At 40.8% G+C, this 16,282-nt stretch overlaps 1 protein-coding gene across 8 annotated transcripts in view; it reads right to left on the reverse strand.

Moving 5' to 3' along the window:
• Nucleotides 1-16,282, reverse strand: part of stxbp4 (syntaxin binding protein 4) — a 65,742-nt gene that overhangs the window by 29,324 nt on the left and 20,136 nt on the right. For all 8 annotated transcript variants that reach the window (XR_006375994.1, XM_044179052.1, XM_044179054.1 and 5 more), the window contains 9 exons: nucleotides 15,077-15,209; nucleotides 13,262-13,368; nucleotides 11,982-12,207; nucleotides 11,504-11,585; nucleotides 7,478-7,557; nucleotides 6,183-6,279; nucleotides 4,978-5,102; nucleotides 2,315-2,404; nucleotides 2,046-2,111 (listed from right to left, as the gene is read on the reverse strand). Coding sequence is in view for 7 of the 8 variants with exons in the window: in XM_044179052.1 (XP_044034987.1) it covers nucleotides 2,046-2,111; nucleotides 2,315-2,404; nucleotides 4,978-5,102; nucleotides 6,183-6,279; nucleotides 7,478-7,557; nucleotides 11,504-11,585; nucleotides 11,982-12,207; nucleotides 13,262-13,368; nucleotides 15,077-15,209 (1,006 nt within the window). In the remaining variant the exon portion in view is untranslated. The remainder of the gene's footprint in view (nucleotides 1-2,045; nucleotides 2,112-2,314; nucleotides 2,405-4,977; nucleotides 5,103-6,182; nucleotides 6,280-7,477; nucleotides 7,558-11,503; nucleotides 11,586-11,981; nucleotides 12,208-13,261; nucleotides 13,369-15,076; nucleotides 15,210-16,282) is intronic.

Genomic DNA, 16,282 nt, shown 5'->3' on the forward strand with positions numbered 1-16,282 from the left:
GTATATAATTAGAAGTAAATAATGATAATGAACAGATAAAAAACAAAGTAAAGTAAGCGTTGAAGAGGTGACACGGGATACAGCAGGTGCATGAAAGACTTCTCTGGCTGCAGCTGCCTACAGGAAGTACATGAGAGCAAAATAAAAGCCTGATCATCAAGCGAGTCCTCCCCGTTTCTACTCCTCAGGTCCGAAACACAGATAGGAAATGTCCCGGCCGCATCTTTGTTGTTGCAGTGCATCTGTTAGCCGCGTCTAAATGTAGATATCGATCGGTTTATGCAACAGAATAAAAGTTGAGAGGCAGCAGAGAGGGAGTCAGAGAGGCTGAGACCCTTCAGCTATGAATCACAGCAAACAAACACAAGGAGGAGCTATTTTAGAGCGCAAAAAAGATTCAATGGTGGCCTTACACTCCTCCCACTGTTCGTCTGCTGCTGTGTGAGTCCGCCTCAACCTCCCCCACACACACACAGATCCTTGTACTTCTATCTTTGTGAGGACCGTCATTGACATAATGCATTCCCTAGCCCCTCACCCCAACCTTAACCATCACAACTAAACGCCTAACCCCAACCCTTGAAACCAAGTCTTAACCTTCAAACAGCTCTTTGAAGTTGTGAGGACCGGCCAAAATGTCCTCGCTGTCCAAAAATGTCCTCACTCTGTAGGTAAAACACGTGTTTCAGTCCTCACTATGTAGCAAAAGTACACAAACACACACACACACACCACAATAGGAATAAAGGAAGGAAAGCTGAGCTCAGGGTGAGTTTGGCTGGTCTTTAACTACAGGTTAAAGTGTTTGTGTATGTGTGTGTGTGTGTGTGTGTGTGTGTGTGTGTGTGTGTGTGTGTGTAGGTGTGTGTAGGGCTTTACCTGCTGATCTATTTTGAAAGAAGCACTCCTTCAAAAGCCCACACACCCTCCCACCAGATGAAACCAACTATAGAAACACAGCAAACCCACTGCACAGTTCACACAACACCGTCCTGGAAACTAACATCATGAATTACACTTTATGAACGTCGTTGATGTTGTTGTTCAAAGGATCTCGAGAAGGTTTTCTTTACTTCAGCAGGAAATAAAATGTTATTTAGCAGCAGGTTCGTTCGATTTGTCCTCCACTCAACCAGCACCTTACAGAAGAGATGTTTCAGCGGCGCAGGAGTGAAAAAACTCTTCATTAAAGTCCGTCTGAGAAGATATTTGTCACAGAATTTGTTCATTACCTTTTTTGTTGTTGTTGTGCAGATTCATGTGCAATATAAACTGGGCTAAAATTAGTACATTAACTGCATTTTTCCCCCATTACTTCTTTGTAACATATAACATGTTAAAATGGAAGAAATTAGCAATAAACATCCAAATAATGTATATTAAATATCCCCATTAAAGGGGCACTTCACTACACTTTATTTTTTACGCTTTACGGAGTTTTTAGAGCTTGACTTTCAATGCCCCCTTTATCAAGCTACAATACTAAAGCACTGCAGTAATAAAATACCTCACTGAACATTATACGTAGATGTGGGTATTACTGTTTATTAGCTCCACCCGGCTAAAACCAGTCCAACAATCCTGCAATAAATCCTCCCTTCATGAAGGTTTCAGAGAGGCTGAAGTAGGCTGCAGTTTGCTGCATCGTGTCATACTGACAGGGGTTTCTATTATTTTGTCCACCCTATTTATATCAATGAGGGTAGATAACAGAAACACCTGAGCAAAAAAAGAAATACCGTCCTTTTCACAGTGCTGTCTTATTATTATTATTATTATAACATACAGTATATTATATGTCTGGATTATTATAACGATTGTATTGTAATGTTGTTGTATTATATACTGTTTGGTAGTTTAATCTTTAACAATGCAACATTTTTTATAATCTGATTATATATTTTGTAGGTAAAATCTTAATCGTAACTACATCTGATACATGAAGTGGAGGAAGTATAAAGCTGCATCAGATGGAAATACTCAAATAACATGATTATTGGAGCAGACTGATTGACGTTCAGATTGACGCAGCAGGTGTGACTCACCTGTTTGACCTTGCTGAGCTCCTCCTCCATCTGATGGTGAACTCGCTGAGACTCGACCAGCTGCTCCTGAAGAACAGAGTCAGCAGCAAACAGGAAATTAACAGGAAGACAGACGCGGAGTCACGGTGTCGATGAACACAGGAACAAACCAGGTGAAATTGATTGAGAAGAAACCTACTTATCTCGGTCTCGGCTGTTCAGAAAGTATAAATATGAAAGCAAACATATAAATTCTTCTCAGAGTCGAGCAGGTGTGTGCGTTGTTTTACCTGCAGCCTCTTGATCTCCCTCAGAGCCTCGATGTGCTCCTTCCTCAGCCTCTCCATCTCCTCCAGGTCCTCCGAGTCTGACAGTGACGGCTGCACGCACACACACACACACACACACACACACACACACACACACACACACAGTTAGCAACAGATAACACTCACATTAATTAACAACTAAATGATTAAACTGATGTGGAGAAGACGTTAGATTCATGACCTTTGGCAGAAAAGTTGAAAACGTATTTCAGTAGCTTTAATTGAAAAAATTGAGTCCAATTAAATCAGTCAGGCTACATTTAAATAATAAAGTTGATATATTAAAAACTCTTTAATAAACGATGTAAACATGCTCAGAGTCATCTAAAATCCTTTCGAGCCGCCATCAACCGACCTATGAATAAACCCCCTAAGAACTGATACCAAGCCTGACTGTTTAAAGTTGTGGGGTTAAATTAATCTGGATTTAATAGACATTTGGATATTTAAGGGTAAAACTATTTGTTTTGGTTTCTTGTGGATTTATAAATCCCTTAAGAAAAGTGTAATTTTGAAGTATTTTGCTCCAAAAAGGACCCTTGTTTTCTACAGTCTCCAGGACATCTGGTGTTATTTTCTATTGTCATCCTTATAACCAAATCTCATGTTCAGACTCAACCCAACAACACGTCGCTCCGTCTCTCAGCACCGTCTGACTTCCTGTCTGCGGCTCTCAGCTGCGAGCCCATTGGTTCCTGCTGAAGATCTTTAAAAACTCCTCACAGATCTGTAGTTTGATGTTTAAAAAGGCTCAGTAGTTTCCTCAAACAGCTGCTCGCTGTAGTTTTTATCAGACCAACAGGAGGAAACAGAGCATCTGTTGGGGACTATTTCCAGCGGCGGATGAATCCACATGTGGTGCTGTAGTGAGTGTTTGGGGCAGCAGGACGGTGTGTGTGGGGCTGAGTCAGTATAAACTACAGTGTGTGTGTTCATGGTGATGAAGGAACATGTCACCCAGTGCAGCAGAGCGGCTCGCTGATGAGTTTTAATAGTTTCTGGACGACGATGGAGGAAGAAGATCCATCAGCTGTTATTCACACACACACACCTGTTAGCAGAGACGTTCATGATGGTTTGAGTCTGAACGTGAGCTTTATCATGTTGTATCTCATTTCTGTTTCTCTGGAACTTACTTACACAGATGTGATGATTATACAGAAAGTATTTTTCCAGAACGACAGTATGAACAGTCGTTTCTCCTGTTTGCTGCTCTCAGGCTGTGATTGATTATCAGTCTGATACTGTGCGACCCCGGCAGTGTAGGAAATCTTTACACCCTGGTGATGGGACGGTGTACGCGTCAACAGGTCGATGTCAAAGCGTCCACATCGAGTGGTCAGAACCAGCATACCAGCACATCACACCAGCTAATGACCGACCATGGTGTCATCTCCTGCCGTGTGCTGCATGTAGATACGTTTATACTGTTGTTTTTTTTACATTCTGCTTATTAAATCTGGTTCTTACTGAATCTTGTGTCTGATTTTTGTCAATTATTTGAGTAAGAAAAACTTAAAAGGTCCAGTGTGGAGGATTTAGAGGCATCTAGCGGTGAAACTGCAGTTTGCAACCATCTGAACACCGCTCGCCTCACCCTCCCCTTCCAAGCGTGGAGGAGAAGCTACGGTGGCCATGAAACGTGAACAGCCCTCTCTAGAGCCGGTGTTGGGTTTGTCTGTTTTGGGCTACTGTAGAAACATGGTGGTGCAACATGGCGGCCTCCATGGATTATTTATAAAGTGCCACAAACAGCATTTATTTTTAAATGGACTTAATATTTGTATGAAAAGGTAATAGAATAAGTATTTATACCAGTGTTCTACTGTAGTATTAATACGTTATCTCTATCTTGCTAGGCACACGTTGAATGTTGTCTCTTTACTACAGTGGTGGAGGAAGTATTCATATTCTTTACTTAAGTAAAAGGACTAATTCACATTTGTGAAGCTGGAACCGTGTAATGTTTTTACATGAAAAACGACTTAAACGATCAAAATAGTTGCCAATTAATTTTCTGTCAATCGACTGATTGATTAATGGTCTAATCGTTTCAGCTGTAGTTGCATAAACTGTCAGGGAGTTTAATTTATAACGAACCATATTTAATAAACTCTTCATATATTTTGCGTGCAAAGAACTTAATTTGTAAAGTAACTAAAGCTGTCAGATAAATGTAGTGAAGTTCAATATTTCCTCTGAGATGTAGCGGAAGAGAAGTAGAAGGGGGCATGAAAATAAAAGACTCGAGTAAAGTAAAAGTACCTCAAAATTGTACTCAAGTACAGTACTTGAGTAAATGTACTTAGTTACATTGGAGGAGCAGTATGGTTTCCTTGTGTTTCCTATTTTTTCTTATTGACCATATGCCAACAGTTTGAGTGCCTTAGCTGTTACAGAAAGAATAACGAGCCAATGAGCAGCCATGTGATGTTTACACTTTACAAAATTCACATTCAGTTACAAAAATCATATCTTCTGCTTTCACTGTTCTTCCTGCGTCACTGAAAACATATCACGGCGAGGATTTCGTGGATTCCGTGAGAATCGTTGTGGAAAACAGCTGTTTGGTGTTCAGTATGTGTTTGGGATTGTTCACGGTCAGCGCTGCAGTGAACTCCTACCAGTGGGTTTGTGGGTGACTCCAACAAACTGGACAGGTCATCAGATGTGAACCTTGACCCCGGCTGGGTGACGGTCAACTCCTCCAGCTGAGGCTTGAACAGCTCCCTGATCAGGCTCTCGACATCTGTAAACACAGCATCCACACAGGGTACACAAATATTCTGCATTTCCATTTACTGTACGTGGTTTTAGCGCTATTTTGGTTCTTTTCCGACGTGTAACATAAAATCTTCTTCACTAATAGACACTCAACTTGTGCCTCTAATATTTGTTTTACAGCAACATCAGCAAAGGTGAAGTTAGCTGGAACAACAGGTGATATAAGTCAAGTCCATTTGAAAACGAGGACCATTAAAGAGTTAAGTTAACCTGAGAATTGGACGTATTCAGATCCTCTACTTACGTAAAAGTAGTAATACTGCAATAAAAAAAAAAACTGCAACTTGTTGCTATGGCAATCCAGGCAACATGTTCACATCAAACTTTGGTTGCGTCCCGCTCTCCGTAACGGTGGAAGAGGCTGTAAAGAGTTCTCTGAATAGTTGCCTGTGTTATTTCCAGTATTAGTTATTGATTGCTTTAATGAATTATTCGTAGGTGTTCTAGGCATTGACCCGTTAGGAAATGTTAGTGACATGAGTAAAAGTTACTTTGAGGAAATATTTGCCGTTATTTTTTGGTTTTGAGTCATAGCTGTTGCCAGTTTCACAAAAAACCTCAGATTTCACTGATAAGTACATTTACTCAAGTACTGTGTTTAAGAACCATTTTGAGGTATTAATATATGAGTATTTCCATTTTATGCTACTTTATACTTCTACTCTGCTACATTTATCTGACAACATTAGTTACTTTGCAGATTCAGATTATTAAATAATAAAACTAATAAATTATGATGTATTATACTTTTGTACTTTTACTTAAGATTTTGAATGCAGGAGTATTTTTACACTGTAGTATTGCTACTTTCACTTCAGTAAAAGATCTGAGTACTTCTTCCACCACTGCAAACAATAAAACAACTCATTCTCAGTAGTTAACGATGACTGAAATCTCACACATGCTGAAGAGAATCTCTCTTCAAAAATACTGCGTGAACAACACGGAGGAAGCAGGACAGTTTTTGGGACTGGGACTTTAGACAAAAAGGTTATTTATTTCAGGGTAAATGGAGGGAATGAAGGATTTAGTGTTGCTGTCTTACCTGTGAAGGCCACCGTCCCAGCTGGATCGGCTCGTAGTCTGGACCGGAGCGCCTGCCGCTGAGCCTCTGTGGGCTTCAGGCCGAGCAGATCCAGAGCCTGGACACACACACACACACACACACAGATCAATACACACTCAGCTCACAGCGGTGACGCCCCTGAAACAAACATTGACAAACAGCCACGTGCATACTGTCGCTATCCAAAGAAAACCCTGTATCTCCGCTTTAAGCTCGGTGACACTCCGTGTTTGAGATGATGGAGAGGCGATGAAAGGTTTCATGAGCCTCAGCGGATGGAGGACATCCTCAGTTCATAGAGGAGCAACTTATCTGACAACGTAACAATCACCGGACTTGGAGATACGTGGTTTTCAGCAGACAAAGTCCAGCTGAAGCCTGTCTGTGGCCCGAGGCAGAATCTGACCTACAAGGCTTGTTGTTGGCAAAGTATGAATACGCGTTTGTTAACATTACAGAAACAGCTGTTGAATGGTGAAATTTTCATCCAGCAGAAAATAATCAAATTAAATCTTTCATTTACAGAAAAAGGTGTGTGTAGATTAATGGCCATAAAGTTCATTTAATCCATTTTAAATTAAATCTATAACACAAAAAAGTATTTAAACAGTGTGTTACTTTCCCAAACCACTGAACCTTAGCATGTGAACTACAGCTGACTTATTTTCAATGCTGACTGATTTGTCAATAAACTTTTAAAATAACAGGAAATAGTGCAACTTCCCAGAGCCCAAATATTTTGTTCGACCAGCTATTTAAAAATCACAAAATATACAATTTACAATCATCTAAAACAAAGAAAAGCAATAAATCCTCACGTTTGATAAGCTGGAACCAGAGAATGTTTTTTGCTTTTACCTAAATTATGAATCGAATATCAAAATTGTTTTGAATTAATGTTCGGTCAATCTACCAATCAATTCATTGAGTTTGTCAGCACTAATATGTCCTCTAGGATCATGTTTCGGAAAGCCTCAAAGAGAAACTACCCTGAAGACTGAAAGCTCTGGTGTAACGAATAAATGGCAAAAAAATCTGAAACACACACATGTTTGTTTCACTATCCCCGTGGGGACAGTCATTAACATAATGCTTTCCCTAGCCCCTTACCCTAACCTTAGCTTAACTGTAACCTGAACCCTAAAACCAAGTGTTAACCCTCATATAAAGCAGTCTCTACCCGTGGGGGCCTCAGGTTTTGACACAAGTCCCCATTGGTTAGTGTGCATTCAGGCTGTAGTCCCCACCAGGCCATAGGAACATGAAACACACACCTGCTCCAACCTCTCCAGTTTGAGGCGACAGCTGGTGCTGAGGGAGCACCTCCTCTGAGGAGGCTGACTGCTGACAGGCTCTGCAGAGAGACAGACAGGTTTCCTTTTAAAATGACACTCCGTTAACAGCGTTTGACCGTGTACATGTGCATCAAAAAAAAAAATGAAAAGACTATAAACTTGTTTATTGGCTACATTAAAGAGACCGACATCACTAAAATCTGCATCGTATCAGGTCATTTTCTGCTATTAATGAGCTCTAACAGTAAAACAAATAATAATAATAATATATAGATATAGATAATTTCAACCTTTCAAGGGAAACAAGGACTTGAGTCCACCAAACTGATTGATTTACAGCATTACATTGTGCAAACTGATGGATTTACAGCATTACATTGTGCAAACTGATGGATTTACAGCATTACATTGTGCAAACTGTTTATCGCATCACATTTTCACACTCTCTTTCATTTCGCGTGCAGATATATTCCACTTGGACAGGCGTGCAGGAACGTGTGGGAAGGAGTGTAAATGGGTTGCGGTTCGTCAAATGATTTTCAGCTTCATTGCGTTAAAGCAGATTCTGGAGCCAGTGCAGGTTAACACCTGTGGGAACGCCAGATAATTACAGCGCAGACGTTGTTGTGCATGTGTTTAATTGTGTGTCTTAAAGCTGCCGGCTTTGCCTCCAAGCACATCTGTCACATTAAAACAAAACCAAACTGTGAACCTGTCATCAATGTGTCAACTGGAGGTGGGGCAGATTTTTAACTACTGAGTAATAAATCTTCTAAACACTCTTTGGTACAGGTATTGCAGGTTGTCTTCATTTTAAGCCTGTGCGACTGATGAATTCAAGCATGCGTTTCCTGTTTAGGTGAGGACTCTGGTCAGAGAGTTCACCTTCGTTCAACTTTGTCCCACGAATTCACACAAAAGGTCAATAAAACCGAAGTACTATTGGAAATGGAGAAGTCATTCGAAAATGCCATCACCGTGTTTGGTGGCCAGGTTTTTTAAAACCAGACTTTACTGTCAGTTCAGTTCTTATGTGCGGAGATGAAAACAGGAACACGAGCAGTCAGTATGGATACAGACTCCTTCCTACTGGCTCTACGTCGGTAATCTTTATGTTACCGCCTGTTTATTTAATTAACTGTTTTATAAGCTGAGATAGCCTGTATCTGTCACGTTGCTAAGAATAGAGCGAGGAATCATTGAACTCAGCAGCGGACCAAAGCAACTCCCAACAGTCTGGCTGGTCACGTGACTTTCTGCTTGTTGAAGCCAGCGCCACAGTAGTGTTTCACTAATGTTCATGCCCTGACCCCTTGTGGTTATTTGGTAGTATGACATTTCATTCATGTTAAATTCCCAATTTGATGCCACTGTGAAGTATTATTCTGTGTTGCAGATATCAAACCACACGTATACCTACCATAACACTGTGTCCGTTAAGAGTGCCAACCCCCTCATGTTTGGAAATAAATGCTGATGTTTGAGTGGCGTGTACAACCCTTCGGCACAGCTTTTAGCCCCCTGCTGGGCCATCTACGCTGTCCACCGTCACGTCAGAGACCATCAAGGCAACCATGAGGATCTTCTGGAGACGGTTCTCACGTCATTCGATGTGGACACATGCCTTAAATCGCTCCGCTCACCACAGCTGGCAAAGGAGCTCCTTGACCGACTGAGGGCTTCCTAGCAGAGGGCGGATTTGATTGTCTAGGTTGCTGCCGTTGGAGGCAAGGCCAGAACCTTCCCAGCCTTCATCACCAGAAATGGCGGACCTCTACTGCTGACCTTGCTGTAGGCCAAGTAGTCATGGTAGTTGACCCACAGCTTCCCAGGGCTCTCTGGCCTATTGGAAAGCTCTTCTGCGTTCATCCCAGTGACGATGGAAGGATTCGGTCAGCAGACATCAAAGGGACAGTCTGCATCCGTCCAGGAATGAGTTGCATGCATGCACACAAAGTCTGAGGCAGGAAAGGAGCGACGGGCTGTGACGTCGATCATCCTCCAGAAGGGAATTTTATACACAGATGATCACACAAGTTTAGCCACATTATCTAAACTACTTGTTAATTACGTCTACGTACTATGTTTCACACGTAGGTCAAACAGTGACACCTGAGCCAACTCCATTTGAGAAAGGGACACCCACAAAGACACGCAAAACGACCACAAAGAGACAGAAAACCATACAAACAACATGGCCTCATCGTTTGCAGTAATTTTCTGTCTCTCTCAGCCTGGGTGTCTTGCTCCTTGGTAGGAGGGGTGTGGGGCCTTTTACATGTCCATGACTCTTACGGGGGTGTGTAGCTCCCTCACGCTACCCATTGTCAGTTGAGATGTTGGTAGAAGTCCTTTCTTAATCCTAAACAGAATTTATTAATCCCAAATGATTCCATGTAAATACTGAAATCCATTGCTTTACAAATATTATACAAGTATTCCTACAAACTGGCTTACTGGGTTTACTGGTACGACTGAAACGAATGTTGGAGGTTCCCTTTTGTTCTAAACATTTTTCTGCCCTCAACTCCCTCCATCTGTTATGGAACCACATTTCAGTCTTTAGGTGTGACGTCAGATGACAAACAACGATCCACAACAATGCACATATGGTGCTTCACACCTCCTCGGCCAATCGTAGGCCAGACCTCCCGCCTGCCTCACTTCCTCCTCCGACAGGCAGCCAACCACACGCCATCTGTCCCTCACTCTGCCTCCTCTCTCGTCAGTTTACAGCATGTCATCTGTGCAGCGTATATATAAAACCCCATTTTCATCGAATTGTTATATTATATGATATCCTGACATAAAAGATATAGAAGATATAAATAGATAGAGGTATAGTTCCTGTGACATGACATTCCCTGTGCCCCTCCCCCTCGTGTCAGATTGGCCTCTGATTGGTTGATTAAGACTGCAGATACAAGGGTTGGGGTCTTTTTCTACAAAATGTGATGCCGCTTCTTTTCGTCATCAGTGGCTAATCGAGAACACAAACTATATTGCAGATGATGATGATGCAGTCTTTCAGGCCGTTAAAACCCAGTGTGGAGATTTCTGTGAAATGCTTGTCATTAAGTGTGTTTCTATTCACCCGCATTAAATTCACACATAAAAAAACTTGAGTGGAAACGTCCGAAAAAAAAAAAAAAAGTGTTTCCTGTTGTCTGTAAAAGTTGTTTGTGGATAAAAACAGAACAAGACTAAGTGAATAAATGATGACATACATGAAACGTGACTTAATGTGAAGAGCTGAAAACAGATGTGAGGAAGGTTACAGCCTCCTCATCACTCCACACACATTAACACATGAAACTAACAGAAACGTCATGTTTCCGTCATGGTTTCCCATCATCTGAGCTTCCACTGGAGCTCTTTTAATGACGTCGTCTCGCTGCATCCTCTTCTTCTGCGATGCTTTAATGGCAGCGACTGGAGGATTAGCTCCACCAGCTGTTTACCTCCATCAGCCAATGAGCTTGTGTTCACACAGCAGCAGTACTTTATTATTTATTAGAGAATTAGACTGTTGTGCAAGTTCACACTTCACAAGAGCTAGCTCAAAGTTCAGTTCACAGATAAAAATTAACTAGTTTACGTTCATAGTTCACAATTTGAAGTTTGAACTGAGTTCACAGAACCAAAAAATGAACTAGTTCACGTTAATTTCTTCCGTTTTTTTCCTTTACAAAAAGCTGTGAGTTTGACTTGGGTGGAGGAACTTTGCGGCTGTTGGCTCGTCTTACCCCTTATTAATAATTTTTTTGTGATCATCATTCACTCGCAGATATTTCCCAAGACTGGTCGGATGCTTCAGCTCGATGTGTCGTTTCAAAAATCTGTGACCCAAAGCACCAGCATGCCGGGTGCCGTAAAACACTGCGCAGCGGCATTAACTCTCGCATTCACGTTCACTAGTTGCAAACGGATATGTTCAGTTCACCAAAAACAAAAGGACGTTCAATGAACGGCGCTCTTTGAGCTACACTGATTATCGATACATACCCGGGTTTGTTTCAGTGATGCTGTCGCTGTCTGGTGGGGAGGAGACCTGTGTCGGCTCTGTTCTGTTTGGAGACACTCGCACCTGCAAACATTACCACAACGTTTTAATAATGGTTTGATAAGAGTGTGTTCATGTGTGTAAAGTACAGCCTCACAAAGCTGCTTGCATGGATATAGACTCTTACTTTACTGTCAACTTGAAAATAACTTTATTGTGATGAAAATAATCTTTGAAGAGGAGTAAACCTAGACTTAAAGAAAGGTCTAAAACTAATCATGTTTAGTTTAAACCAAGGTTTAAAGTTTTGGTGCAATATATTTGTAAGATACACAATGATTTAACCCAGGTTTAAAGTTAATCCTAGTTGATGTGACCCACTTTAAGTGTGGTTCAAGTCCTGGTTCAGAGTTTATTCAAGACAAAACCAATAAAGTTTTTATCCCTGTGTGAATCTCTGGGCTGTACTGAATCTCATACCTGACTGACGTTGACTGCTGGCAGAGTCTCACTGGCAGGGTTTCGGCTGGAGGTGATCTTGGTGATCACGGTAGGCTGTAGAGGCATGGCGCCCAGCCCCGGGGGCCTCGTCTGGGGTCCACCTCCACCACCGGAGCCCTGGAGGGATATGGGGCTGTGAGGCCCGCTGCTGGAGCTGGAGGACGATCTCCACCTGATGAAGGCAATTTCCACTGTGGGGTCCGGTCTACAACACACAGGACAAGTAGCTGTTTTTACAATGTAGCATTTTTAAACAAGCACTTAATTTTATGTAATATCTTCTTAGAATTACAAAAAGCGACAGTATTGACGCTGCCTGTCAACATTAATAACCTCAACTTAGATGCTAATGTTGCGGCTTTAGCAAATTAACTGACCCAGTAAAGTCACCAATCAGTTGTGTGACTTTCTAAATAACAACAGTTTATTTGAGGGTTTTCAGTCAGGATTTAGAGTGCATCATAGCACAGAGACAGCACTGGTGAAAGTTACAAATGGCCTTTTAATTGCATCAGACAATGGACTTGTCTCTGTACTTGTCTTTCTAGATCTTAGTGCTGCATTCAAAACAATTGACCATCACATCCTATTACAGAGACTAGAACATGTAATTGGCATTAAAGGAAGTGCACTAAGCTGGTTTAAATCCTATCTATCAGATCTATCTCAGTTTGTACATGTTAACGGTGAGTCCTCCATGCACGCCAAAGTTAGTCACGGAGTTCCACAAGGTTCTGTGCTTGGACCGATTCTATTCACCTTATATATGCTTCCTTTAGGCAATATTATTAGGAAACACTCCATAAACTTTCATTGTTATGTGGATAATACCCAATTATATCTACTGATCAAGCCAGATGGAACTAATCAGTTAGCCGAACTTCAAGCATGCCTTAAGGACATAAAAACCTGGATGACCTGCAATTTTCTGATGTTAAACTCTGACAAAACTGAAGTTTTTGTACTTGGCCCCAAAAACCTCTGAGACATGTTGTCTAAAGATATAGTTGCTCTAGATGGCATTGCCCTGGCCTGTTTATAACTAAATCTATGCCTGCCTTTACAATACGATGAATCACTTTAAGCTTGCATGTTGACTTAGAAATGACTATACACACAAACTTAATCAGTGATTTACAAATAGCTACTGTCACATTTATTCTAGTAGCAACTTATTTTAGAGCCAAACTCCTCTGTTCTTGTTTCTTTTGCATTTTGAATAATTTATGCCTTTGAAAAAGTCTCCAGGTGTGTTGGACCTGAGTTTGGTGCGTGTCAGGATGCTCCTGGCCTCCTCATACGTCACTCCGATCAGGGACTCTTTGTTGATGGACACCAACTGGTCCCCGACCTGCAGCCTGCCGTCCTGAAACAGCACAAATACACAGAAACATTCAGATCCTGGTGTTCAACGGGCCAACTGAGCCACTGGGACAGAGAAATAGTAATAGTAAACATTTTTTAGGTGACTTTTGAGTATAACCGTTTCTGTTTCTTTGATCACAACACTTTAGTGAACATAATGGCGTTTAGTAAAAACGTAGAACCTGCATTTTGTAGCGGCTGGATTTTGCTTTAACCCAAAGTACATGGAATTACAACAATCTAAACATCATGAAATAAACGCATGTAGGCTATGACCTTTTTCAGATCAACACAAGATGGTAAAAACCCAGAGTTTTGATATTTACTGACGAAAAGCTGAGACTGTTCTGTGGCGAAGAGGCAAACTGTGGATTTATCTTTGTTAAGCTGGAAAAAGACTTCACAGTAGTTCACATCTGAGAAAACAAATAATAATTAACAAATTATATAAAATAATGAAAGTGAACTACTTTGTTGAGTTTTAACATAAACCTGGGGTTCGGTTTACAGCAGAGGCATGTAAACCTAAAACAAAAAGGGGTCCGAGAATGGAGCCTAGGGGAACACCACAGGTTAGAGGGGCCACTGACAAGGAAGCATAAGCAACTACAACACTCAAGTTCTGCTGGGCAAGTACGATAGAAACCAGTCTGACAAAGTGTCCCTGAAACAAACCCAAACTCATGTTTGTCAACTTTGCCTAAAACATTTAATTTGAAGTATAGCACATTTTCAGCATAACGCTTTCATTTTGAAGTAGTTTCCTGATGCAGAGTGATTAGCATCGCTACAATATGCAGCTCTACAGTACCAGTAGCCTCAGATTTATTTTGCTTTATATGACAGTTGGCTTCGTTGGTCGTGTGGTCTTCGCTTTGCCTTTCGCAGCGGTCCCACTGCTAGTAGCAGAGACGAAGAACAGGGCTAAACTTTCAGGAAGTGGTTGAATTTGTCTTACATCACGTGATCTCAAAACTGCACACAACATGGAGGTCATAAGAATCCTGACTCATGATAGCTGTTTCTTTTCTCATGAACTTTAAAGATTTAGACGAGTTTAAACCATCTCACCACAAAATCCTTTCAGTAGCTGTTCTTGAGCTTTTGATTGTATCACACGATTTTCCTCTGCAGATGGAGTTGTCATTGTCTTAAAGGAGAGATTTAAAGTTCATTCATGACCTTGTAAACAGCAGTTGAATCTCACCACAAGGTCCATTTATTGCTGTTCTGGACTTTTCCATGTAAGCTAACATGGACAAGGAATCCTTAAAGTGCTTAAAAAAATATGAGAATCAGAATCTTCATGACACCTGGACAAACTAAGGATGATCATATGATATGATCGAAAGCTCCAGAGCAGCTACTAAATGGACTTTGTGGTGAGACTATTTTGTCAGCTGCTGTTTCCAAGATCATGAATTAACTTTCAATCTCAAGTTAAACTTGTTTTTTCTAACACAAAAACAACATTTACATGTGACATGTTATGCTGCAAAAACAGAATTAGGTCTAACTACTATTATAACGTTTTTAATGTTGCTGGTTTTGCAGTGCTTTTTATTTTGTTGGATTTTGAAGGCCAGTTTAAGTTTATTTATTTTAACTTTCATTTAATAAAATGATAAAGAAGGATGTGATGTATACATAACAAAATCCAGATGACTACAATACTTGTGTTTGTTTAAGCACTCAGTGAGAACGCTGACCTTCTGGCAGTCTCCTCCAGGCACTATTTCCTGAATGACCACCATTGGCCCTTCTGCACGGTTAGCTCCGCCCTTGATGACGAGCCCCAGGCCTGTTCCCTTGGCAACGCATATCAACTGAATGACACTGTCACTGGGGAGAGAGACAGAGAGACAGAGACAGAGAAAGAGGATGACACTAAGCATGATTAAAAACCACAAAGCCACGCTGCCGCTCACATTCAATCCCACCGTGACATAATCTCTAACCCTCCTCCTCCTCCTCTTCCTCTCTCTCGCTCTCTGGTCCTCCTACACTTCTGTGAAATTGCTGAAGATGCTTTTCACTATTTTTAGCCGTCACTGGTGTTCCCATGCTGCAGAAATATGATTTAACAAACTGATGTTACCTCCTTCTAAAAAGACAAAAAAATACTTTATTTTCTTTCTGTAACTGCTGAATGGACTGTATTCACATTATTGTATATACACATGTGCAGTATGCAGTATGAGGTATCCAGGAACGTTGTTGTTTGCAGGGTAAAAGTTTACCTGCCTTTTTTAGACTAAACTTTATAAGTGTCACATATTAAAACAGAGTAATTCAGTCAAAGCTTTTAATACATTTTAATTATATGGTGCTCTGTGTTCGTTAGAGCTGCAGCAGATTTGGGATCTTGACTTTCCTGAGCTGATAAGTGAGGTTTGATTTGCCTGCATTCGTTGATTGTAGGAGTCTGGAGACTGTCACTGGAATAATTAAAAACTTTTATAGTATTTCTTTATAATCAATTGATGAATAGGTAGATTTCAAAAAGTTATTTTACTAAATGTGCATTCAAATGATGCATCAATACACTCAAGATCATTAAATGTGTTTTGTTATTCTCTTTTCAAATAATTAATTAATGATTTCAATTTTTTTAACAATTCATTTGTTTCCTGCTTTAACATTTTACAGTTTCAATTGTGTGGGCGCTTTAATTTAAAGACTTGTGGTAACTAAAAGTTCATTAGGTCTAACTCTCAGATCTGTGATTGGCTGGACTCCTGCCAACATAGCTAGCCAATTGGCCAGTGGTATTTAAATGTAATGTAAATGTTAAAACAGAAAACGAATTGTGAGCTGGAACCTGATCGGCCAACAAACATAACAAGCTTCATTAAAACATTTTAAACTTCAAATATGAATCTGTCATTTAAAGACAGCACAAGGGAATCTAATTA

The sequence above is a fragment of the Siniperca chuatsi genome, linkage group LG20, assembly GCF_020085105.1.
Source record: "Siniperca chuatsi isolate FFG_IHB_CAS linkage group LG20, ASM2008510v1, whole genome shotgun sequence".
Taxonomy (NCBI): domain Eukaryota; kingdom Metazoa; phylum Chordata; class Actinopteri; order Centrarchiformes; family Sinipercidae; genus Siniperca; species Siniperca chuatsi.